The sequence below is a fragment of the Zonotrichia albicollis genome, chromosome 2 (assembly GCF_047830755.1).
Source record: "Zonotrichia albicollis isolate bZonAlb1 chromosome 2, bZonAlb1.hap1, whole genome shotgun sequence".
NCBI classification, from domain to species: domain Eukaryota; kingdom Metazoa; phylum Chordata; class Aves; order Passeriformes; family Passerellidae; genus Zonotrichia; species Zonotrichia albicollis.
In genome coordinates, this window is record NC_133820.1 from 16,273,934 (window position 1) to 16,300,524 (window position 26,591).

Here is a 26,591-nt window from a genome sequence, read left to right on the forward strand (position 1 = left end):
CTGAACTGGCTCCAGCAGCTCCTTGTCCTTCCTGTGCTGGGCCCCAGGGCTGGATGCAGCTCTGCAGGTGGGGTCTCACCTGAAAGGGGCAGAGGGCAGAATTCCTCCCTCTCCTGCTGCCCATGCTGATTTTGGTGAAGCCCAGCACACAGAGGGTTTCTGGGTCCCAGTGCACACAGCCAGGGCATGTCCAGCCCCTCATCCACACTCAAGTCCTTCTCAGCAGGGTTGCACTTCTTCGTGCCAAAATAATCTCTGAAAAATAAGATTTCTGAAACACTCTGGAACTTTTTCCAGCATCTTCTCTGTTGTGCTTATATAAATATTTAAAGAGGTACCTGTTGGCTCCCTAATTGTCAATGCTTCTCTCCCTTTGCTCAGCTTGAAAAGTCATTCCCACCCAACATTTCTGCCTTGTACACATCTGGGAAGCTGAAAGTACAGATTGAATCCCTGGCTGCAGGAAGCATCATTGTGAGGCTCAGAATCACTGTGCAGGATCCCGAGTTTCCAGTGGATGCCTCCACATTTGCCCTAGTGCTTTCCTACCTGCACAATGGCTCTGTGCTAGAGGTGGATCAGCAAAACACTACAGTAGAAGGTAATTTTTGGTATTATTTTTTTCAAAGAGGAAAGCAGCATTTGTGTTTTGATCATATGCAGTATCACCAATATTCTTCACAAAATAGAAAAACAAAGGATGTGGTTTCTTAAAGAGAAAACCATGATGTGAGAATTCTACCAGGGGTTTTACCATAAGCCCAGAAGGGACAGGCAAAGGAGCACTGGCTGTCCCCAGGTACCTGCAGGCACTGCTTCTTCTCACTGTGGTTAACCCAAGTGGAGCCCTTGGTTTCCCTCTTCATTTTCCTCCCTCTCCTCTTTGTCCCCAGCAGGAATTTTGCCATATCTTTCTCAAGTTGAAAGGCAGACAGGATTACTGTGGAATATTTGTAGACTTTAGATCCACACACCCTCTAGTTTTGCTCTCCAAGATTGGGGGCCAAGGTTTAAGAAATCTGACATCTTGCCTCTAGAAACCCAGCCAGAGGAATTCCCAAATGTCCTTCCTGTGAATAGGACTGAAGAAACATGCATGGAATTTATGTTAAGCTAGGCCTTTGTTTGATCTTCAGTAATCACCACTTTTATCTTCAAAGAACTGAGTTCTGTCCTCAGGTTTCCCAGCTGGCAGAGACAGCAGTGTTCAAAAAGTTGCCAAAGCCAACAGAAATGGGTTATTCTTCTCTCTTGGTGTGTTGAGTCTTTCTGAGCAGGAAAAACTCCCTTTGGAGTTGCAGAGCATATGCAGGTTAAGGAGAGCAGGACAGGAAAAAACCAGGAGACAAATTGCACTCAAAGCCTACAAATATCACAGTGGCAGCTGAATTGCAAGAGGCTGATGTGTGCCAGAATAATTTGTAAATGTTATTGATCTTGAGACCAAAAGGCTGAGGAAGAAGAAGGTGATGGCTCTGGCCTATTACTTTAGCTGCAGAAAACCAGGTGGCTTCCAGCAGCACCACACTCATGCAGGGGCACAGCCAACACCTCCACTCCTCCTCAGGGGCTGAGAAAAGGGGTTTATTTCATAGCTCTACCCAAAGAAGAGTTTCTCCAACATGAGTTTCCTAAGTGGAAAATAAGGAGTGAAACACAGGAAGGAAGGATCGGTATAATGGAGTGTTTTCCTTCCTGACCCTGGAGAGCCCCAGGACATGACCTTTGGCAATAAGCCCACCCAAATCCTGTCCCCTGGATCCTCCCTGCAGCCTGGCCACCACCATGCTTTGTGCTTGGTTTAGTGACAGTCCATTCAGCTGTGAAAAGCAGGGATGAGCAGTCAGGAGGGACAGCACAAGTGAAGGGAGTGGACCAGATCTCTTTGAAGATGCATTAATTATTAAACTTATTGCCATGATGAATAAAGACAATAAAATCTGTTTTGTGGTGCATAGTGAGAGAAGAGAAAGGGATGTGTGCTGAGTCAGGCCCAAGATCCTTCTAGCACAATGCCCCATCCAGGAGCCAATTCCTGGAGAAGGCATCACCTCCCACAAATTATTCTGTAGCCAGCAACTGTTTTCAGCTCCAGGACTCCCTGAATCCAGAGGGATTTCTTTGGGTTTGTTTATCTCCCATGAATCTCCCCCACCAAATCAGATAAATCTTCAGCATCTGCAACATCATTTGGGAAGGAATTTCACAGATTTTTACCCTTTGCATGTACCCCTTACAGGTGTATAATAGATAATCAGAGTGAACACAAAGGTGGCTTTTTAATAATTTCTGGACTAGGACTGTTGGTTGAGGTATGTGTAGAGAAGTGCCAAATTTAAGGGCTGGAGAGGTGCCAGGAGTGCAGAAGGAGAGCTCAGAGCAGATCTTGGCTGAGATGTGATGGTTTGGAGAGGCAAAAAGTGCAGTGTGTGTGTGTGGATGTGCACAAGTGATGCACCAGTCAATGCCAGTGTTTTGACTCGATGCATGATTGAATGTGGCCATCAGGGGTGAAGGAATTTGCTTAAAAAGCCATGCTAAGTGCAGAAAAAGGAAACCCTCAGAGACAATGGAGGCAGTGAATGTAAGTGATTTGGCAATTAGCATCTCTCAGATGGTGTTGGAAGCCACCAAGGGTCACAATTATTTCATAGCACAGTTAGGAATTAATGAGATTTCATCTCCGGTGTTCAGTCAATCCTGCACCCTCCTGCATTCCCTCTAAGTGGCTTAGGCTGGAATAATAGGCAACTGCTGGCCATAGGCACATGACATTGTCTAATGGAGACTATCATGGATACAGCAATTACCCAATGACAAAAAAAGTGAAAAGAATTGAAATATTAGCTAGAAGGAAGGAAAAGCAAGCAGAAAGATGAGTGTGTGTATGTGCATGCACACAGAGTGGGACAGTCATTTGTTTCAGAGAAATAATCACCATCATTAATCTGCAAGTTTACAGAACAAGCACTTCTGTTAATTTGTTATTCAGAACAATTTTCTAGCCTCTGATCAGAATTATTTGTCCCAAGACACAGTTTTTAGCCTCATTTGCTGCTCTCCCTCTTTCAGGGCCCTGAGGCAGAAGGTGAGTGCATGAGGCTGTCACACAGGGAGGGCTCACCTGGGATTCACTGGAATTATTCCTGTCCAAAGGCCTAACTCAGCCCTTGCAGATTTGCTGGAGCAGGGTGTGAATGGCAACACAAGACTCCAGATATAAATCCCTCAAAAGAGAAGAGACTCAGCAATAAAATAGGTCTATAACTGCATGAAAAGGCCCCTCTAACTGATACAGAGCAGCTGAAATCAGTCATAAGGAACATCCTTAGAGCATCTTCATGCATTGATGAACCAGGATGTCTTTTCTGACACTACCAGAAAAAGGGTCACAGTTTTACAGCATTACTTTTGAGAAGAAAAATTGTATAAGAAGATATTTTGCCCTTAGCACTTCCTCTGTTAAGAACAGAACAGTGCTTCCCCTGGGAGTTACTGGCATTTACTTTCTATGTGAAGCAGAAGATTATTTGGATTAAGTCTCTATTTAATGTTGTATCTACTGGTAACTAGTGGTAACAGATCTATTCATTACCTCATATATCTGGAGGTGCTGTATACAGAACTTGGTATAGTGAGTGATTTTGACATAATTGTAGTACAAACCTACAGCATATTTTTTTCACTTTAAATGTGTTTGCTTCTAAAAACAATGATTTTAAAAGGCTTTACTCAGAGAAAATACTTTTCAGAGTACATGAACAAGAGAATAACAAAAGAGTTAGTGTTCTGCATCACTCAAAGCTTGGCTGACAGGTAAATGATGAAAAAGGAAAACCATATAAGTAAATTTAAAAAGGACTACTTAATGACTATTTCTAGCCTAATGCAGCCAGCAGGGATGCTCTCTGAATTTTGCTCTTGTTTTGGTCCCACAGACTGGGATGAATGTGCTTCCCAAGCTGAGAATGACTGCTCAGTGTTTGCAGAGTGCATCAATTTGATGGGCTCCTACATGTGCAGGTGCAAGACAACCATGGATACCAATCCATTCCGACCTGGAAGAAACTGTGAGGGTGAGAAAAAGGCTGGCATGTAGGGGTTTTTTTTGCCATGAAACATTGAAATAAGTTGTGGGGTCTTACATCTGCTTTTAGAGTATCTGTTTATATAATTGCACTTTTGCAGTCTGTGGCTGAAGGGGTATATATGACCTGTCTCTAAATATATATATATGTGTGTGCGTGTGTGTGTGTGTATAAAATTATTCTTTAAATAAATAAATAAATAAACAAATTCAGGTGAAATCTCTCTGAGATCCTCCTTGATAAGCCTGATAACTGCAAGGAGTACTTTTCCCTCTTTTTCTATGTCTGTGGCTAATTTCCTCCCACCAAGTTGATTCAGAGCCTTGCCAACCAGAACAGGAGCCCAGAATCAAACCTGGTTCTTTGTGTCAGCCCAAACCAGATTCAACTCCAGAAAAATCCCATGTTCTGCACTGTGTTCATTACCATCCAAGACCTATTTTTGTAATGCTGCCAGGGGTGGTTGAGTGCCCTCAGTGCCATTTTCAGGCCAGGCCCTGGTGGCGCCTCCTCCTCCAGTTTGTGGCCCCATTTCAGGGTGTGTTTTCTGTGTTGCAGGTGAGATTGTGGATCCTCTCACTGAAACAGTGGCTCCTGAAATAAAAACCAGCACGGACTTGGCTCCTGAAGAAGGCAGAAGCCCTGCAGGCCCTCCTCCCACTGCCACCATGGGGACAGTGGCTGCTGCAGGCCCCACGTCTGGTGCCATCACACTCCTCCCTGCTGCGCTGGCCTTGAGTGACAAACAAGCGTCCCACGATCCCACCAGTGCTCCTCCAACCCCTTGGCAAAAAGGTCTCTTCCCACAGATGGCTTTCAGCAGGGACAGCAGCCTTGTGGCCATGGGTGTCACTGTCAGCAGGGCACTTGCCATGGGGACAGCGGCTGCTGCAGGCCTCGCATCAGGTGCCACCACACTCCTCCCTGCTGCGCTGGCCCTGGGTGACAAACAAGTGTCCCAGAGTCCCACCAGTGCTCCTTGGCAAACAGCTCTGTCCCCACAGATGGCTTTCAGCAGGGACAGCACCCTGTGGCCATGGGTATCACTGTCAGCAGGGCACTTGCCATGGGGACAGAGGCCAGGAGCCCATCACAGCAAAGCTCCATGGCCAGGGCTGCTCTGCCAAACACAGCTATGGGCACAGCCAGGCACGAGCAGCTTGGCTCACTTAGGCTGTTTCCAACTCAAAGAGCCTCAGCTGCCACCAGCACTCACACAGTGCCCCAGGGCAGCTCTCCAGGTGGCCCCAACGCAGCTCTGCTGGCCACCAGGAATGCTGGCATTGCCACCCCCAGAGCAGATGGAGGGGTGGGAAGGGAGAGTAGCTCTTGGTCTGAGGGAGTGAGTGATTCCCACACACATCCCATGGGGTCTGCATGTGAGAATTCACCTGGGGGAGAAGCAAGTCTCACTCAGAGTTCAGAAAAAGGCATCTAAAACTATCTCTTCGATGTCAAAGTTATTGTCTTGGTGCCTGCAATTTTTTCTATGTCAATAATATTTTCTGCAGGAATTGGCACTTTCTCTTTGCTAAATCAGCTTGTGAAAGCAATTCCTCTTCCTGGCAATTTAGCAGTTGCTTTTATTGATGTTACATTTCTTCACCCCAAGAGGAGGAAGCACAATAAAAGAGTGCACTGAAATGTGGCTCATGGCAACATTTACTACTTGTCCTTTTGCCACACATCCTGGTTTTTCCTGCAGCCTCTGGCACCAGGACACGGCAGCAGCAGCTGTGTGAGGAGTTAATTTAGGGAGCCAGGGAGGAAAAGGACCTGCCTTCCCATTGGTCTCAGCAGAGGATGATTAGTCAGAGTCCTCCACAAATCCCCTGTGAGGCAGGAGCTGCCTGGAAACCCGAGAGACTTTGCTTCAAGAGGTGCAATTGAGAGCAACAAGGCTGCTGAAGGTTTCATCTGTTTGGGTTTAGGCAGACGTTTGCAGCTAATTAGGGGATTTTTCTGTTGATTGCAGCTGAATCATATTTCAGAGAGTCAGATTTGGTGTTACAATTACAGTTTTGTTTGGGATAGCAATGCTGCTGTCTCTGCCCGTCACTAAATGTATATTTTTTCTGTAGTGTGTCACTATTTAGTTTGGCTATTTCAGTTTTGCTTCTGCTTGTCTTTATTCTGTCTCTCATGCCCTCCACATCTCTCTGATCTCAAGTCACACATTCCTCTGCTCTTTTATCTCCCCCTCCCCTGTGATCTCATGTTCCTGGTGGTCTCCACTGATCTAGCCCCACTTCTGGTACTCCCTCATTCCTTTCTCTCTGGAAAATGCCTTTTTCTGCCATTTTTCACCCAATGCTGCTTCTCCAGCCTCTCTTGTCCCCCCCATCCCTCATCAGGTGTCCCCTCCTGTCATCCTGCCCTGCCTTGGGCAGCTGTGCCAATGCCCTGCTCAGCTGCTGTCTTCTCTCCACCTAAAAAGATGTTTTGTTTTGTTTTTTAAATGAAAACAAAGATTTTTTTTAAAGTATAAATTTAGCTAATTTTAACTGACAAAAAGCCACTTATAGGCTGTTCCCAGCTGGAAAAAAAAAAGGATTCTACTCAAAAAGAGTTCAGTTTATAAAAACTTAGGTTATATTCTGGTGAACCAAATATTCAGCCAAGTGCTTTTGCTGATAAAGAAGGTTGTGGAGGGATTATGCCTAAGAGCCACCAGAGTGGCATCTCACCAGCCTAGGGCAGGAAATCCAGAGGGCAAAAGCCCATGTTTGGTGAAGTTTCATATGCAGCTCCTCCTTGTGGCATCATCTCTGACCTGGAGGCTCATCCTCAGCCAACTCTTCATAGTCCGGTCTTTTAAATACCAGGGGTCTTTTTTATTATTATTTGAGAATTCTTCAGAACATTTTCCCCTCTCACCTGAGACAACTGAATGTGTTTTATCCCCTAAATACCTGTGTTCACATGACAGGACAAGCCATGGCAAAAAGCAAACCCAAATCCTTTGATCTGTCAGTGGTGAGGATTCCTTTGGGATCAGAATCATGCTGGGATGAAGGAACCCTCCAGTGGGCTCAAGAGGTTCAGGCAGGCATTTCTCCCCTCTCCTGTAAAGCTTTACCTGATTACTATTTCTTTTCCTCCAGTACCTGTCCTAGTTCAAGTCATTATTTTCCCCATGTGAGTAGAACTTGGGTGTAAAGTGGTCCACAGAGGTTATGCAGAGCTTTATAATTCCTTCTGTTTCATAGAAAGCAGCTAAAATGGCAGATTAAAACTGAATATAGGAGTCAGACAGTCTCAGAGCTGGAGCCTGGGGCCTGATCCCCTGTGGAGGTGCAGCTGGGTGTGTGCAGGGAGGAAAGCAGGTTGCTACACCAGAAAGCAAAGACTGGTAACTTGATTCAGAATTTTAGACTGAATCCTTAGCTAGATGATAAAGTTCTTGAGGTTTTTGGTGGAGACTATTCTGTATTTATATAAACCATTGAAACATTAGGTTTTGTTGTTGTCAGGAGGGATGATTTGTTAGGAGCTGGGGGCAGCATGAAGGCAATTTGCTGGCAATGGTCACAGCATTGGATGATTGCAGTCATCACTAAATGCATGCCAGGGCTCAAACCATGCCTTGAGAAGCCCTTTCTCTGCTCTCTGATCACTTCAGTGTCTGTAGTAACAATGCCAAGCCCAGAGACACTGGGAAACACAGAGAAATCAGGGAATAAACTCAAAATGTTTGAGTTGCACTGATGTCATCCAGCAGATGTGAACTAGGAGGGAAGTGTATACCCTGTTGGGATTCATCTCATCCCACCACAGCTGTCCAGAGTGTAGATGTGTGAGCTCAGGCAGCAGCCCAGCCTTCCTCTGAGACTGCAGGGAGGATTTGGTGCTGCAATGGTTTCCCTCTGAGCCTGGGAGAGCAATTCCAGTGCCTGAATAGAGCAAAAATCCAGGTATCACTGAGGATCCAAGGCAGAGCTGGCAGATATGAGACCTGCAGGAGGTCAGTGCCTTCTTGAGAGCCATCTGGGGCTCAGGCAGGGCAGACTAAGATGCTGGATGATTTATTTTTAGACTTTTGGGGTTTGGGCTACATTTCAGAAGGCTGGCCTTCTGCTGCTATGAGTGGATGCTTGTGACCCTGTGACACACCTGTCCATGGACTGCAGCCCACAAAGCACATATTATATTTATATAATTTCTATATTTATAATTTGTATATTTATATAATATATTAATATATTTGTTATATTCTTCTTACCTTGCAGCCTTGCAGAAACTTAGTGGCACAGTTCGGATAACAAACACGGAATACTCTCCAGGCTTTAACAATAACAACAGTGAGGAAAATCAAACCTTTGCACAGCTCTTTGTTGCTGAAGTAAGTGGTGAAGAAGGATGTGACCTGTTACCTGTCTCAATAAAATACCTTGTATGATCTTTCCCCCCAAAGCCTGTATAACTCATGTGTGTCCCTTGATGCACCTGTAAGGTTTGGCTTCCCCTGACTGCCTAAGGCTGCAGGGTAAGTGTGCAGCTGTGTTTTAGAGGAAGATCAGGATTTTGGGATTCTCTGGTACCTCCATGTCCTTTCCTTCTCATACCTAGGTATTGATTGAATTATTGATCTCCTCCAGGGGTGTGGTGGAAAGGTAATGGAACCAGCAAAGTGCTCTGATACCCTTGCCCTGAACAGCTCTATCCTGATTAGCTGTATAATTGTTATTTTCCTTTTGCAGCAGTACCTCAAGGCTGACAGTTCTTGTAAACATCCTGGGTTTTGTAGCCCCATATCTGGAGAGGGAGTGGTTTCTTGAAAAGTCACCTCTGCCCTCACTTGTAATTAGAGTGCAGGATATCAAAGCACAACATGATATCTGCTGTGCTTTAACCCTCTCAGCATTCTGGGGTGTTGCTATCTAATATTGCAGTGAATTTGCCAGAAGTTTCTTCCTTCTGGTGCTCTCTCCAAAACACCCATGCCTGGAAATCCAATCCACTGGTTATTCTGAGCTGCTTGATTGCCTCCTTTACCTTCACTGTCTGTGTTTTCAGAGGCTTTGATAAATGTGGTGATAAATCCATCACTGGCAATTTGATGGATTTTCAAATCCTGCAGAGGCTCCCAAGACTCACTGGGGGCAGAGTCACAGTGGAACACAGCTGGCACGGGGCACAGGCCAGCCTGGGGTCACAGACAGCTGCAGGGAGGGAAGAGGGAGATCCATTCTTGCACATCACATCAGCTTCCCACTGGTTTGCACCTTTCTGGGTGTGTTAGCAGAGCACAGCTTTCCTGGAGCTGTTTTGGCCCCAAGCTGTCACATCAGAAAAACTGTGACAAAACAAGAGTGATGTGATTAGCAAAGTGAAAAGGGAGCAATTCTCCACTGACCTCCCTCTCATTCAGCACCACGCTCTGCCCGAGGCTATTTCAGAGCAGCACAGTATTGAAATGGACTGAAATTAATGTATTTCCTTCATTCAGTCAGATATCTTAGTCCAGGATTATAATATAATATAATATAATATAATATAATATAATATAATATAATATAATATAATATAATATAATATAATATAATATAATATAATATAATATAATATAATATAATATAATATAATATAATATGTAATAATATATAATATATAATAGAGAATATGTTATATGTTATATATTATATAATATATATATATTATATATTATATATTATTATATAATATATTTAGGAAAAATATAAAAATAATTGTAAAATGGTTACATGTAAAAGAACAAAAAAATTGTAAAATGGTTACATACAAAGGAACAAAATGAAGTTTTGTGTCAGTTTTACCTGGGTCTCAAATTTTCAGGCAGAAAATGATCATTTGGGATTATAAGGAACTCACTCCTTTTCCCAGCACTCTGGTTTTATGGATCAGCTGGAGAGATGTGTTAGTGTTGATTCCTTCCACCTCTGAGCCACTGTAAATGGGCTATAATTGCATAGCTGCTGTAAATAATATTATAAATATTGTATTTCTAGATGCCAAAGAAAATTTAAGAGGCCAGAAAGATCTGTATATTTTCTTTTCAGGTTATGAGGATGGGAAATGGATCTTTTAAAGTAAATGAGGAAAGTTTTATGAGCTTTAAAAGCACTCTCAAGTTCCAGTTAAATACAGTTTGCCAGAGAATTTTTTAAACCTCTTTGGAGTCATAATCTACAATTCAAAGGATTTATAAATCCTAATGTGTATAATGTTCTTAAGCCCCAGCACTTAAGTGCCATGTGGTTAAATTGGCAGCACAGCAAATGGAAATATCATCCTTTAAATAATGAGAAGGAGGTAAAAACTTGATGTGACAACCTGCACTGTCATTGTCCAGGCCAGTTCCACCACCTTTCTTGTAATGCCACTTAAAAACAACATAGCTAAAGGCAAAAAACGTATTTAAGTCCTGGGGTTTGTTGAACTTCTGTTTTACAACACCCCAAGAAGAATATCATGGCTTGTCCTCAACAAAATGTTGGGAAAGCAAAAGGTTTGAGTTGAAAATACATTCACTGAGGTGAATAAATTCCCAAGCGGAAAGCTTGTTTTGAATTTGGGTGTCTTGAACTTAGCTGAGTGACAAAAGGTGTGAAACTAATAAATGTTAATGTCTTATGAGTGACCCTCTCATGTGGAAGGCACCTGGCCTGTGTTTGTGTAGCTGAATGCACCTAAAATGATTGTTAGTTGCAGCTATATGACTGTAGAATGAGGGTGGGAACAGGGATTAAGGAATTTTCACTATTCCAGTGGAATTTCACCCTTTTGTTATTTGAGTTTCTCCAGCTCCACATCCTGGAAGCTGCTGGTGATGGTGGCTGGGTGCTCTGGTACCTTCTCCCTGAAGGTGCACCCAAACCTCACACAGTGGGAAGGGCTTTTTTTTTTTTCTCTCTGAGTGAAAAAACAGTCTTCAAACAATATTCTGCTCAAATTACTGTACCTTTTACTTATTAATTCACAATTTCCAGGCTGTCAATGCATTCCCTGCTTAGATTTCCTTTGTGTGCTATGGAAATTGCAGATATAATGACAGACCTGAAGATAATTTCTCTTGTAAGAACTCCCCATACCTAAGGGTATTATATGTTGAATATTTCATTCCAAAAAGTTCTGTTCCCACACCTCCATCCCGTTTTTTTTTTTTTTTTTTCCCCAGCCCTGTTTCATCAAGCGTTGTTTTGATAACTCAGGGTGTGGTACCTGTTGGGAAATCCCGGAGTCTCTTGGATAAAGGGGTTTGTAGTGTCACCTAGTGGCTAAATGCAAATACTGTAAATGTGCTGTGACACTATTCAAGCTCTGGGTCCTGCTTTGGGAGGGAAAATAGGAATAAAGACAGAAACAAAACAAAAAAACCCAAAACCTATAGCCAGGTGAGGGTCAGGCTCTGGTCACAGGGAACAAGTGACAGGACAAGAGGAACTGGCTTCAGGATGCTGCAGGGGAGGTTCAGGTTGGACATCAGGAAGAATTTCCCCATGGAAAAGGTGCTCAGGCCTTGGCAGGGGCTGCCCAGGGCGGTTTGGAGTCCCCATCCCTGGAGGTGTCCAAGGAAGGCCTGGAGGTGGCACTGAGTGCTCTGGGCTGGGGACAAGGTGGGGATTGGGCACAGGTTGATGATCTTAGAGGACTTTTACAATCTCAATGATTCTGTGATTCTGTGAAAAAGAAGAACTGATAAAATAAAATTTTAAGGGAAAGAGGATGAAATAAGGATGGGCTAAGAGGATGTCACAGGTGTGTCTGTGTTTAATGTTGAGAAATTCAGACAAAAATTATGAAAGCTGAAAAATCAGATCTGACCTCCAATTTTTCAGTACCTGCTTGTGAAACAGCAGAAGGAGAGAGCAGAAGGAGCCCAAGAGGCTCTGTCTTGGTGAAAGGGGAGATTTGGGGTCTGACAAGGACAGTTCCTGTTCTGCCCAGGTGTTCAGAGGGGAGCCAGCTGTCTCCATGCTCCCAGCTCTTCCTGTGTGCTCCATGGGGCACTCCCAGGTTTGCTGTGTGGGACTTGCAGGCACAAGGCAGCTGCTCCCAGGGGCACACAGGGGTTTGCTCTGTGCCATGTGGCCTTGGCACCCAGCTGTGGGGACTCAGGAAAGGGCTGCAGGACACCTGCAAATCCTGGGACTGTCTGCAGGTTTAGGAAACAGCCAGGGAGAAGTCAGGGCTGGGTAATGCACAGCAGGCAGGGCACAAGGCTGTGCAAAAGCTGTGAGAATCCAGCACTAAAAGCATCAGCTCTGAGCGTGGGTGCAAGGCAAACAAGGCTTCTGGTGGCTTCCAGTGTTTGCCTCTTCCCTGGGCTCTTCCTGGTGGGAATCACTGCTGGCATCCCTGAGAATCACACACTGAAATAAGCCGTGCCTTAAACTCATGGCTGAAATCCAGCCCTGCTGCTCCAGATATTCCCTGCAGAAATCAGGGAGAGGAAGAAGCATTTTGAGGTGGCCACAGTGTAGCCCCCACCTGGGCCCTTAATCACCCTGGTATGGGCATTTAGAAGGAGGTGGGTTCTGCTTGGCTCTGGTGGGAAATCAGCTGGAAAGCAAAGCTTGAAGGTGACGTGCTCCAAGGTGTAATGTTCCTGGGCTGAGAGAGCCCTCCTAGCAGTGTCAGGAGCACCTTCACTTCCACGAGCAATTCCTTGGATTGGATTGGAATTCCTTGGATTGGATTGGATTTCTTGGATTGGATTGGATTGGATTGGATTGGATTGGATTGGATTGGATTGGAATTCCTTGGATTAGATGGGATTGGATTGGATTGGATTGGATACCTTGGATTGGATTGGAATTCCTTGTATTGGATTGGATTCCTTGTATTGATTGGATTCCTTGGATTAGATTGGAATTCCTTGGATTGGATTGGATTCCTTGTAGTAGATTGGAATTCCTTGGATTGGATTGGAATTCCTTGGATTGGATTGGATTCCTTGGATTAGATTGGAATTCCTTGGATTGGAATTCCTTGGATTGGATTGGATTCCTTGGATTGGATTGAAATTCCTTGGGTTGGATTGGATTTCTTGGATTGGATTAGATTCCTTGGATTGGATTGGAATTCCTTGTATTGGATTGGATTCCTTGTATTGATTGGATTCCTTGGATTATATTGGTAATCCTTGGATTGGATTGGATTCCTTGTAGTAGATTGGAATTCCTTGGATTGGATTGGAATTTCTTGGATTGGATTGGATTGGATTGGATTCCTTGGATTGGATTGGAATTCCTTGGGTTGGATTGGATTTCTTGGATTGGATTCCTTGATTGGATTGGATTCCTTGGATTGGATTGGGATTTCTTAGCTTGCCCCTCTCCGCAGAGGCATTTGGAGAGGCAGAACATGGAGCTCCCCTGCAGTCTCCTCCCTCCCTCTCTGTTACCAGAGGCCAGGGCTTGTGCCAAATGCCAGATGAGATGTATTAATCGCTTGGCTCGTTTAATATTCATGGTTAAATGTGCACCACATCCCTCAGCTGCTCTGGCTTGAAAATGTTACAAAGCATAAGGTCAATTTTCTGCTGCTTCCCTCCAGAGCAGGAAGCACAGCACTCATTTCTGAGCAATGTACACAGCCTGGAATGTAATTGTTCCATCTGCCCATCCCCACATACATTTTGTTTTTATTGCAGGTGCAGAAATCTCTGCCCCTTGAGGTGCTGCAGCAGATGGATGCTGGTCTGATTCAAGTGCTGGTAACGGGGGTTACTAATGGGAGTGCAGTGATAAGTTTCAGTTTGCTGCTTGCAGAAGAAGTGGATGCCCACCATGTCATCAGCACTTTTTGTGAGGCCTTGGAACACAGCTCCCACTTCACCATGGACAGGAGCAGCCTCTCCACACACGGTGAGGAGCAGCTTGTGCCCCAGTAATTCTTCAGAGCCAGATAAATGACAAAATATATTATTAATCTGTGTCTTCTGAGGTGAAAATACCTGTAAAACACATGGATGAAAAGCCTTTCTCTCTCCTTATATTGCTCCTGCTTATCCATCCAGTAAGTTTTTCAGAGAACACCCCCAGGTGACAAAGGAAGTGAGGTACCACTGATCCTAAAGGACAAAACCAACTGATCTTTGTGACAATATCTAGAATCAGTTTTACAGAGAAAAAGATAAGGAGATGATAGAGGTCATGGACTGAGGGGTTTGTAAGCTACCAGTGGAAAGAAGTCCCTGAACACAGCCATAACTAGCACTGTTTAAAATAATTTAAAAACACATTATGCTCTGCTTTGCACTAATAATTTTTCCCTGAAAAAGAAATCCCAAGAAATAAATGACTATGAGTTCTTCTTCACTGGGAATAGTTGTTTTCCTCACACACCTGTGGGTCTGGAGCTCAGGTGAAAGCCCACACTTTGCCAAAGCCCAGCATAATGGCTGATTATACAACTTCTTTTCTTTTAAATGTAATTGAAGTAAGTAACAAAAACCATTCATCTCCTGACTAAGAGCAGCTGAAATCTGTTTCACAAGTCACCTCTGAAAAAAACCCCAAGTAGTGAATCCCTGGCATGATCCATTTGTTCTTTATTATGAGCTGTCAATTAGAACCTCCTGCAAAATTACTTCAGAAACATTTATGCTCTGCTCCTTTTTTTTTTTTTTTTTTTTTTTTTTTTTTTTTTTTTTGCCTGTTACAGCTGTAAATCTGGAAAGTTACACATCCTGGTAATAAGAAGGATCACTACTCTCTTGTGGTGGTGCTTTGTAGAATGCCTGTCCCCCTCAAACCTGGGCCAAAACAAAGGGTTTGTTTAGGGACAGGTCCTCATAGAGCAGGTGGCTGCTGCTGCTTTCTGAGTCCCACCTATGCTCTGGTTTGCTCCAGTTTTTAGACTTTGGAAAGAGAAGTAAAAGCATGGTTTTTCTCTCAAAAATGAAAATTTTGGCCAGGTAAAAATTAAGACAGCAAATAGATTACAACCTGGACCAGTGACACAAACCTTCTGCTTCACTCGTGCTGGGCATTTACTCAGCATCTCCTCAGAATTGTGAAATGGGGGGAAAATTGAGGAGGCTCCTGGGGTTAAAAGCATCTTCTTGGCAGTGAGAATAAACTGCATTAATTTTAATGCTGTAGGGTTCTTTTAAGAGTTCTGATTCTCATACTTTCTTCAGTAATTTATATTTGGTTTTGCAACCACAATGATAAGGAAGTCACAATGATTTGTCAATTGATACCAACATTTGTTCAGTTTTAACTAAGATATTAATGTGAATTAATTAATTAAAATAAGCTTTTGGGAAATCCAGCTCTGGAAGAGCTCCAACTTTTATTTTCCTTCCTTTATTGTGCAAATCAGTGACTTCTTTATTTAGGGCATTTCTGGAAGCTGGGCAGCTCCATAAGGATTTATATATGTGTACAGATTTTATATATTGCTTGGGAAATAGGTGGTATTTTTATGTTTCAGGCACTAATATTATTTAAGAGAAGTTTTGTTCAATGAGACACATTGTTTGTACTTCCCTGCAAATTGAGTTTATTATCTTGATTCTCTCTCAGTCAGTGGTGGGTGAATACTCAGGGTGTAACTCCAGGCCTGTGCTGGATGTTGGGTGTTTGACACACATTGATCTGAACCTGTGCTTCTCTTTTTCCTCACTTTTTTCTTCCTGGAACCATTACAGATTGCCACTGACACATTTATTCCTCTCTCTCAGGACACACCGGCAATATGGGGCTGCCACATGAGCTTTGTCCATGCATCCCCCGAAATGAGTTTTCCAAAGCACTCAAGGTCCCATATTTTGGTCACAAATGAGGCCTGTGGTTTTTTTATCAAACTCCTGGTGATGCCCCCAGCCAGAACTGGGCATTCTCCTACAGTTCCAGGCAAAAACATACAAGCACTTGCTGAGCAACTTCCAGTGGGGAATATTGTGCAAGCACTGATCTTCCAAAAGCTGTATGTACATGTGTTACACACTAATTATTGCAGCTGCCAGGAAATAAAGCACTTCAGCTTTACTGATGGACAGGCACTTTATGTGTCTCATGGGCTCCTTTCTAAAAAAAGCCCCAGCTTTGGCAGTAAGTAGAGCAGGTTAAAAGAACAAAAGAAACTGCTTTCCTGCCAGTAACTGAGAGTTTCCTCCTAAGAGTTTGCTTTTGCCTAATGAGACCAATGTAAATTACAACAGTACCTTTATTTTTGGCTCTCTTCAGCACTTCCCTTCAGCCAGAAGGCAACAGTGACAGATAAGAAACCTGTGAACAGCACAATTTTACCTGTGACATCTCTGCAAACTTCAGCTCATGTTTCCTCCCCTGCTTCACTGGACTTCTCTCCTGCTGAGCACAAAGCTCTGGAGGACCCCATGTTCTCCAGCACAGGGCTGAGTCCTCTCACCATGGATCCCATGGCAGCTCTTGATGTTTCTCCTCAAGCACCTCCAGCCCCCCTGGTCAAACCCGCCCAAGAGGTTTCCATTAAAGATGCTGTGAGTGTGTCTTGTGAGATTGAGAGGATTGTCCTTGCCATCCAGAAGAGGTTCTTGCAGCAGGAGTCCATCTCAGAGAGTTCCCTGTTCCTGGGGGAGCCTGGCTGCAATGTGAGCACCAGCAATGGCACCCACGTCGTGCTGCAGGCGGGCTGGAGCGACTGTGGCACCCAGCTTGAGACCGTAAGTCCCCTGATAAGGGAATGCCAGCAAGCCCTGGAGCACTTTATTTCTCTTTCAGGGTGAGAGAGGCAGTGGCAGATCCTCAGCTAGGTGTGCAGGCTATTCATTGCTGAACTTTTGTTGGAGAAAGAAATCCCCTTGTTGTGATGGAAAGTTAACTTTGTCACCAAAGCGAAGGGGAATCTTTCAGGTCAGGCAGCAAAATTCAAGGGTTTGTCCAAACTGAGAGTCACTTCCCATGCCTCTTCTGGGTTCCCTTTGCAGCTGTCTTTTCTTAAAAGTAATTTCATCACCTCATTGTCGCAGACATCTTTTCATGAAAACCCTTTCCTTGGGATTTTTTTTCTCCTGAGAAGCTGTGAGGCCTCAAAGACAAAATGTAAATAATGGTTATCTGCTGCTGTGGAATGCAACAGGTGCATCTTTGATTGGTCTCATGTGGTTGTTTCTAATTAATGGTCAATCACAGCCCAGCTAGCTCTCTCTCTGTCCAAGCCACAAACCTTTGTTATTCATTTTTTTCTATTCTTAGCTTAGCTAGCCTTCTGAGATGAAACCTTTTCTTCTATTCCTTTAGTATAGTTTTAATTAATATATAATAAAATAATAAATCAAGCCTTCCGAAATATGGAGTCAAATCCTCGTCTCCTCCCTCATCTGAAAACCCCTGTGAACACCGTCACACCTCATGCTGACAAATACTTCAATAGCTACCAGTAGTGAGGACAAACAGTGACAGCTCTCTTTGGGTCCCAAACCAATGGCTGTGTTCAGACCATGCCAAAGTACAGAAACTCCCTCCTGGAGCAATGACCATTGCTAAGGAATGATCATTGTCCCACCCCTGGAAGTGTTCAAGACCAGGTTAGATGGGGCTCTGGGCAGCCTGGTCTAGTGGAAGGTGGCCCATGCACTGGGGGTTTGGAACTTAATGATTTTTAAGATACCGTCCAACCAAAGCTGTTGGTGGAGTTCTGTAGCCATATTTTCTGAAAAATCCCTTCCTTAGTATTTTTTCTCCTGAGAAGCTGAGAGGCCTCAGGAACAAAATGTAAACAATGATTATCTGCTGCTGTGGAATGCAACAGGTGCGCCTGTGATTGGTCTCATGTGGTTGTTTCTAATTAATGGCCAATCACAGTCAGCTGCCTCAGACTCTCTGTCCAAGACACAAGCTTTTGTTTTCATTCTTTCTTTTTCTATTCTTAGCTAGCCTTCTGATGAAATCCTTTCTTCTATTCTTTTAGTACAGTTTTAATATAATATATATCATAAAATAATAAATCAGCCTTCTGAAACATGGAGTCAGATCCTCATCTCTTCCCTCAACCTGAGACCCTGTGAACACAGTCACGGAGTTCTGTGATTCTATGATTCTATGATATGACAAAAAGGAAAAAGACTGGTGTATTTTCTTTCCCTCCCTGTACAGCAACAAAGATACTGGAGGTTTAATCTGTTTGATTTTTGCTGTCAGGAGAATGAGGAACACCCAAGCACCTGAAACTGGAAAGCTCTGGTACAACCCTGGAAATATTGATGTGTTTTCTCCTTTCTGTGCTGCAGAACATGACTACTACAGTGGTGAGAACCACCCTTCGGAATGATGTTTCTGCTCAGGGAATAATCCACCACTTGAACATTGCCAGTCCCATCCACTGTGTGTTTCAAAATGATGTCTTGACTTCCTCTGGGTTCATTGCAGAAAGGTGAGGACCACCTCTCTCTGCTGTGAAATTCTGCTGCATTGGGAAAACCCACAGGGGCTGTAGCTGTATCCAGTGGTGGCACTGGGAGCAATCTGGGAGTCCTGTGCTCAGAACGATGCTTTAAGTTTTAGCTATTCTATTTTTCAGATCCTGTACTGCATTCGTGTATTACTCTGAACTCCATGTAGAGTGTTTGTAAGCTCTCCTCACAGTGTGGTCAGACAAAACAATCCTTCCAGGCCTGAGAACCAAAGTTATCATCACAGCCTCAGGCCTGAAAAGTATAAACAAAATTAAATTGGGGGGGAAGCAAACTGAGGGAATGTGACTTAATTACTTGGACAATTAACCTCTGATATGCAAATAGACCAAACTTGTATCTCATGGCCCTCATCCATCTTGGCTGTAGCCTCTGCCAGGCTCCTGCATGGCCCAAGATGTATTTGTTAATGGCCTTTTATAAATATGCACTTTATTCTCTGACTCTGTCTAGCCTGTGCTCTAGATAGCCAGTCCAAGGCGTCAAGGAGATCCCTGTTGTGTGTTCCTCTCCTACTCCAACTAATGTGCCAGTAGATCCAACAAGTTGGCCTTTACCTTGCTAAACCACAGGTGGAAATAAACCTTTGGGAACTGCAGGTTCAGGAGTCAGAATTCCTGATCTCCTTATTGCCTTCCTGGGCAATCCCTTGTAGCAAAACCACCATTTTTCTGCTTTTGGAGCACATCAACTGTGTTTCTTTCCACATGATGTGAGCCTGCAGATTGCTATGTGGCTTCTGAGAATGACAGTTTTTAACCCCCCATAAATCCTTATTTGGTCAACTTGAAAAAACAGAAGATACATCATACAAATACTTTTTTTGTTGTGAAAGGCCCCACCTTCAAGCAAGATGGAATCAGAGCCACACTTCCCAGAAAATCAGGGCTGTGCTGACAGAAAATGTGACAGCCCAAGCCCTTCTGTAATGGGAGTGTCCTCCCTTCAGACAAGTGCACCTCCTCTCCTGCCCATCATCCTGCTTAAACTATTGGCACCAAATCCAGTTCCTGTTTCCTTGCCCTGTCCAGAAATTGTATTTTCCTTCCTATTCCCCAGCAAAGTCTTTGTCAGGCCACTTTTCTTTGAGGTCTATAATTTTCTCATGCCTTTCACTTTCTGTTCAGATTTTCCCTGTCTCATTTTTTTTGGCTAAGCTTTTACTGTCCTTATTTTGAGCTTTCAGAGAGCTCATAGCCTTGTTCCCCTTCTGCTTCACTCTGGTGTTTCTCTCTGCCCTGTTTGAATTGCTGAGACCACCCTTTGGATTTTCCCACTTGTGTTTCCATTCTCTCTACCTTCCCAGCTGAAAATTCAATGCTTTTTCACCTTTCCTTTTGAACAGTGTCCTGCCATCCTGGACTGCAGATTTTTGTGGGGAAACAAGCACTGATTTAAGACTTGCAGAAACTCTCAGTCAGCTTTGTGGTCTTTAAAAAAGGATAATTGACTTTTCAGACTTTACACCATCTTTGAGGATTTGCATGGACCTGGATACTTCAGAACAGAAATGCAGTTGTTCATTGGGAGCTCCCCAGTGCCCAGAAATTTCAGTGTCTCTGCCAGTGAGGATGTGCTGATGGAGGTGGGGATGCAGAGGGCAGACAGCCAGCTCAAGGTGGTTCTCACTGATTGCTGGGCCACTCCAACCAATAATTCAGTGGATCCCCTGCCATTTGTTTTCATCAGCAACAGGTACAGCAATGCCATTTGCAAATACTATGAGCCCTGCCTTAGGTCTTACAGTGGTACTGACTAATAATATGTTGTATTTTAAATTACTTTTACATCTGTTCTCATCATTCACATGCATGGTCCCTTTCTATCTGGCCTGGTTACACCTTCTTTGAACAAGAAATGTTGATATAAAAAGGGATTTCAAAGGGCTATGTGAAAGTTTTTTGGGTTTGGTCATCTTCCTTCCAGTTTTGTGAGGGAATTATGCTTTTAACCTGAAGAAATCACTTGAAGGTGATTTTGGCAGTCAGTAGTGAAAGAGCATTTGACAAATGGGTGCTTTATCTCCTGATCTGTGGTTCAGAGGTTGTGGTTGCAGCTTTATCAAGAGCTTATGTGCCTCTTGTCAATAAGGAAATAGGATATTTAATTCCTCACACATGATATTAGCCTCTGGTGAAAGAGGTTTGTTCCTGTCTGGATTCCTGATCTCACCCCAGTTTCATATTTCTTAGGCACACCTTAAAATACAGAATAATCATTTTGCTCATCTAGTCCTTTAAGTTTGAGGGTTTTTTTCAATTTGTGTTTGGTGAAGCCAAGTTTAAATCTTTCTTTCTGTTACTCTTTCCCTCCTTCTCCAGCTCTCCAACCACTTCTCACAGCTCCTGTTCCACTTGTTACTGTGCGAATAAAGCAGCAAAAAGCCTCTTATCACCATTGCACTGCCAGAGCTGCTTCTTGAAGGGTCTGGCTGTGACTTCCTAAAGAAAGGAAAGCCTTAAAACCCAAAGTGCTATAACCAAAACCTGCCTTCTCTAGCCTTAGCAGCTCTATGTGGTTTTTGTCTCCCTTTTCAGCTGCCCCATCCCAAATACTTACACCACGCTGCTGGAAAATGGGAATTCGAGCAAAGCTCAGTTTAAGATGAAAATTTTCTCCTTTGTCAACAACTCTGTGGTGTTCTTACACTGCAGAATTCGCATTTGTATGGAGTCACCAGGAAGCACCTGCAGGACTGTAAGTGTTTTGTTCTGATTTGCTATTTCCCCCCCACAAAAAATACATTTTTCTCACTGCCATATGGAAAATGTATGCAATGGGATGGAGGGAATAATGTTTCCAAACAAGGTTTAGAATAACTCTAGAGTTTTCCTGTGTTCTCTGCTGAGAGTAGAGAGAAGTGGGGAAACACCACAACCATGTGGAAGTTTCAGCTTTTCCTCCTAGAAAAAAGCATAGAGTTTGCACAGAGCTGGGAACCTGAGAACTGGACCTTTCATTTATTTTAAGGATGACTAAAAAGCAATGAAATTAGGCTGGGTAGAAAAGTATCAGCTCAGATGGATGGGTCACAAGATAGGAACTCCCAGAGTAGCAGTGTCAGAGGAATGTCTGAGTAAATTTATATTTTGTTCTGTCTTTTTTCTTATCCCCTACAGATTTGCTTCTTCAACTGAAAATTTAGGTGCCAGGAAAGGAAGCTCAGTGTCATTAAGTTTCTAGGGCTGTGACTTTAATAGAGATTATGATGGCTTTTTAAAAGCCTGATTGCTTTTTAAAGCAATAATCCAAGCCATGTTCTGATAAGAACTGCAGTTTTTAATTGTCTGTGCTACAAAGCATTGCATTGTTTCTTTTTACTTGCAAGTAAGTGATACACAGCTTTATCTGAAAATGTGTTGCTACCATAGAAAGAAGGAAAAATATGTTTAACTGATGGCTTTTTTTTATTACTAACTGACATTTGGGAATTCTCCTCTTCCCTTGCCAACCTTCCTGGCTCTTTTTCTATCAAGGATGTTTTCATTAGCAGTTTGGTGTTCCCCCATTGTTCAACACTTTCCTCTAGCTCTAAATAAAACAGCTTAAACTCGTTATAAAGCAAAGGATCTCTTCCTAAAGGATTTTAAAATGCTACCAGAAGATGCTTGTTTCCTTTCTCAAAGTATAAGGCTTCCTCCAGATTAAAAGAAAATAATAAACCAAAAAAAAAGTAGGGACAGGAAACATGACAATGGTAAGATGGCTCCAGTTTTTGCAGCTGAGTATGAATATAAATATATCTATAGGATTCATTGTTCTTTCTCCTATGCAAAATTTACCCCTATTCAGAAGTAGAAGTCCTTGTCTTCCTCACACCACAATTTAACCTCAATTTAGTGAACTGAGGCTAAATTGTGATGTGGGGAAGTCAAACACCAGGCACATCTACACAGGGTGAGCAATGGCTTTTACAAAAGGAGGAGGAGCTGCAGAAGGTACAAAGATCAAGGAAGATGAGCAAAACCAGAGGATATTTGTAAATATTGTAAGACGGCTGGGAAGGTGCCCTGGGTCTGGGATCTGACCCTCTGATCTGTTACTCTGGGGAACAGTGACTTGCTGCAGGGCAGGTTTAGCTCAGCTCTTCACCCACACACTCAATATTTACATCTTGGATTATTTCCTCTTACTCAGTCTATTTATTCCTTGCTTCCTCTGTGGAAGAGAGTAAGGTGCTCTCAGGTTTAGAGCTGAAAAATATTGACTGGCTGAGGAGTAAAGCAGCAAGAAATGAGTGAGAAAAATTACTTTGAATGGGAAGAGGAGTGATTTGCCACCACCATGCAGATGTTTGGTGGAATGTGGCTGCTCCATGGCCATGTAGAACCAAAAATTCATTGCCACCAGGGAGCAACTACATAAATGTGTTCTATAATGGATCCACCTACCTGGGAAAGCGACTTGAGAGCAGACCAAAGTCATAAATAACCACATGGGTATTTTTCTGGGGGCTGACCCAGCTGAAGACACTTTTGCTGGCAGTGGATTGTAGAGGTTTTTGAGTGCAGCCAAACTGCTAACACTGATGGGACATTCTGGTGTAAACAAGCTGATAAAACACCCTGCTGATTTTGTTCGTCATGGTATGATGCTGCCACTTCTCTAGGGTTTTTTGTGCCTTTCCAGGAGAGCTCCAGTACCCTTTGAATAATGCCAGGAGGTTTTGGTTCCCATCAGGGACCTTTGGGCTATGACTTAAAACGAAAAGGCAGCAAACAAAAAAAAAGGAAGTGCACAGAAAATGCCTGTGAATGTGCTGCCAGGACAGGGATTTCAGCCTTGTAGTTCCCAGATTAGTGGTTTTCTTGTCACTGAAGCTGTGGGTAGCTTCAGAATGACACCTGGCTCAGCAGGGTCTGAGAGCTGCTGCTGCTTCTGCTGGTGCTGGCTGCAGGATCTACTGTGCCTGCCATGGGCAGCCCAAACGTCCAAACAAAAGTGCTTGCAAACCCCTGGCATTAGTGATAAATTTATTCTCCCATAAGGTTTCTCTTACAAAAACAAACAGCAAGTTAATGAAAAGGTTGTCTGTGTGAAGTGTCTGTTCACAGCAGTGTGTTCCAGTGTGACTAATTACAGATTTTATACTGATTTTTCCCTGATGCCATTTCTTTTGGTGCTAATTTCAGTTTAACAGAACATAACATTAAGAAACAAAAGCTGGATGGTGAGAGTAGCACTGGGCTCTCACAAGCCCATCAGAGGGTTTTATATTTTGAATTAATAAGCCGCATGACTTGTTGAAATTTGAATTGATGTTGCAGAGGTGCCATGCAAGGACTCGGCTCCTGAAGGCTGGAGAAACCATCTCCCTGCACAGAACATCCTGGGGACCCCTGTGGAAATCAGCTGGTGAGTTGAGAACATATGATCATGCCAGGATTATTTGTGCTGGCCTGTGACACTGTCTTGGTTTGGAAAGACGGGAGTCTGCTAAGGAAGGCAGGAGCCTCCCCTGAAATGGAGAATGTAAACCCTCCCCACCCTTATGAATTGCTATAAAATTTTAAATTAAGGGGCTCTCAGGCAAAAAATATGGGAGCAGGAAATAACAGTTCTTTATTAGGGAAAGGAAAAAAAAATAAAGGATAAAATAAACAATGCAGTACACTAGAACAACACTGACAGAGTCAGAACCCAACCTGACACCCTGTGGGTCAGGGTGTTGGCAGCAGTCCCATTGGAAATGTGGCTCAGCCCTCCTGCAGTGTCAGGGGTGGTTCTGTTGGAGCAGAGGGGATCTGTAGAGAAGGATGTGTTCTTCCTCTGAAGATCCAGTGGGAGAAGAGGCAGCTGCTGTTCCTCTGGGGAATCCAGTGGAGAAGCCGTGCTGGTGTCTCAAAACCTCTGGATTATATCCAGGTAGCAATGCTTGGCTCCTCCCTCTGGGCGGAGCATCTCCCAATGGGATGCCGTAGTTCTTATCAGTCATGCAGTGACATGCATGTTATCAGCAGATGTCCCCTCCCGAAGGAGGAATGAATGTGGCCACTCAAAGAGAGAGAAAAGGCAAACTGCCCACTTGACAAAGGTAATCTGCCCTACAGAGGGTAATGGAAAACGTCTTGCATTGCAATCTTCAAAAGACACACAGGTGTTTTTGTGCCCCTCTGTGTTCCTTGGGAGCAGGCATTCCCGCTGGAGCCACGTGGCAGCCTGGAGAAGCACGTGCCCTCCTCGGAGCAGGGACTGTCAGGCTGTCAAGGGAATGTAGAAAGGAAGATAAAGTGCTTTTGTGTGGCTGTTTGCACAGGGTAGCAAGTGCAACAACCACAAAATCCAACAATTATTTCAATTGTAAGGTGTGAAAGCGGAGTTGATCTTTCAGATTGCAATCAGTTTTCCAAGTGTTTACACTGCTGTTAGTCTGCAATTATTTTGGGCTCTGAAGTCCCAAATCAGAGGATGTAGGAGATTTTATTGTTGTGTTTCCTTTGGCTCCCTGGTGCTGACTTCATTACCACAGTGAGGGAAGTGGCAGAGCACAGCTGATGCACAGCGCTCTCGGGTAATTTGGTGCAGTGCAGGTTAATTGAGGGCAAACAACAGCACTAGGGACAAGCAAAGTCTAATTTGTTATGCACCTGATTTTTCTGCGTTTAACCTGAGTGATGCTTTCAAGGGCACCTGTGATCTCTCATGTTTTCAGTCATTTGGTCCCCTCCAGCTTTACATTTATAACTTAACATAAAACACTCATTGAGAGCAGTTTGGCTCATCAATATCAGAGTCTTAACTCGTGGCTACCTTAAACAGACAGCTCATAATGTTCTTTTGGACCTGGGCACTGACTCTGACTTAGAAGAAGGTATTTTTCTTCCATTACATGGTCTGTTCAAATAGGCCCTCAGTGCTCATTTCTGAATTAGTTCATAAAAAAAAATAAAATAAAGTAATGAATGCAGATTTCTTTATCTCTTAAAACAAGTAGCTCCCACTCCCATTTTTGCTGGAGATCCTGATTCATTTCTAATTTTGAAAAATGGTCATTTCCCTAAAGGGCCTCTGGTGAGGGGAGCTTTCTCTGGGTTGTGCTAAATTGATAAATTGATTTCTAGGCAAAGGTGGCACTTTTGGATGCTGTCTCTTATTTCTAGTTTGGATAACCACCCCACATTTTAAGTGATCTACATCTCTGTGTTGCAGGGCACAACATGAATAATGATGTCAGTAATAACAGGTGTAAATGCATCAGTGAAACATGAAAAACTTTACCTGCTCTGCCAGCACTTGGTCACATATTATGGCAAAGGCCACTGTTCCACGTCCCCAGGAGGTCCTGCTCTGTGTCTGGCCACAGGCTGCCATTTCCACTGTGCATGTTCTACTTTATTCCTTTGTTTCATGCTGAAATTCAAAAATGAGACTGAATATATTACGCAGCACTGCTCTGGCCTGTCTTGGAATGATGCCCTGAGTGTCTGTAGCTTGAACTGCTCTCACTGACCTCTGTGGCTGCCAGCAGTGCCCTTTGGCCAGAAACCTTGTCTCTAATTGCAGTGATATTTATCTTCTGTGTGCCTCAGGTACTACACAAGTGCCTGGCAAAACAAGTGCTGTCCTGAAAGTGTAAGCAAACCAAACAAATGTTTTGTAAATGTAAGCAAATGCAGGTTTTTGTAGGTGCATCGAGCCTTTGCAGGAAGGAAGAACTTGTTTATTATTATAAGAACTTGTGCAAACATGAAGAGAGGCATAATAATAAAGGGAGAGGGGTTTCTGCTTGCAGATTTGGACAAATGTATGGAAGTGTTTCAAAGGGAACCAGGAGAACCCTTTCTATCTGTGATCTGTGGTGCCTTGGGAGGCACTTGGCAATGTGGGACTTGAGTTTTGCCCACTCTGGGGCATTTGGGTCGTTCTTTGCTTCCCCCCTGAGTCTGCTCTTCCAGCAGAGCACAGATCTCCTGCAGGCCCTGTGCCCTGTGTGCCAGACTGGTGCAGACATTGCAGACAGCCCCAGGCTGCTCAGCTGGCTCTGAACGACTGCTCAGGTGCAGCATTGACACCAAGCCAGTGTCACTCCACTGAGCCACATCCAGCAGAGGATCCTCCCCCAAATACTCTGTGTTTGAAGAACAGTTACATACATGAGAAAAGCAAATAAAGTCATTTTT

The 26,591-nt window shown here is 43.7% G+C and overlaps 1 protein-coding gene across 1 annotated transcript in view; it reads left to right on the forward strand.

The window, feature by feature from the left end:
• The window catches only part of UMODL1 (uromodulin like 1), a 54,999-nt gene that overhangs the window by 24,230 nt on the left and 4,178 nt on the right, over nucleotides 1-26,591 (forward strand). Inside the window, exons 10-19 of the mRNA XM_074536182.1 lie at nucleotides 382-601; nucleotides 3,939-4,076; nucleotides 4,647-5,030; nucleotides 8,318-8,430; nucleotides 13,723-13,936; nucleotides 16,265-16,722; nucleotides 18,289-18,431; nucleotides 19,930-20,166; nucleotides 21,009-21,168; nucleotides 23,739-23,826. Coding sequence (XP_074392283.1) covers nucleotides 382-601; nucleotides 3,939-4,076; nucleotides 4,647-5,030; nucleotides 8,318-8,430; nucleotides 13,723-13,936; nucleotides 16,265-16,722; nucleotides 18,289-18,431; nucleotides 19,930-20,166; nucleotides 21,009-21,168; nucleotides 23,739-23,826 — 2,155 coding nt within the window. The remainder of the gene's footprint in view (nucleotides 1-381; nucleotides 602-3,938; nucleotides 4,077-4,646; nucleotides 5,031-8,317; nucleotides 8,431-13,722; nucleotides 13,937-16,264; nucleotides 16,723-18,288; nucleotides 18,432-19,929; nucleotides 20,167-21,008; nucleotides 21,169-23,738; nucleotides 23,827-26,591) is intronic.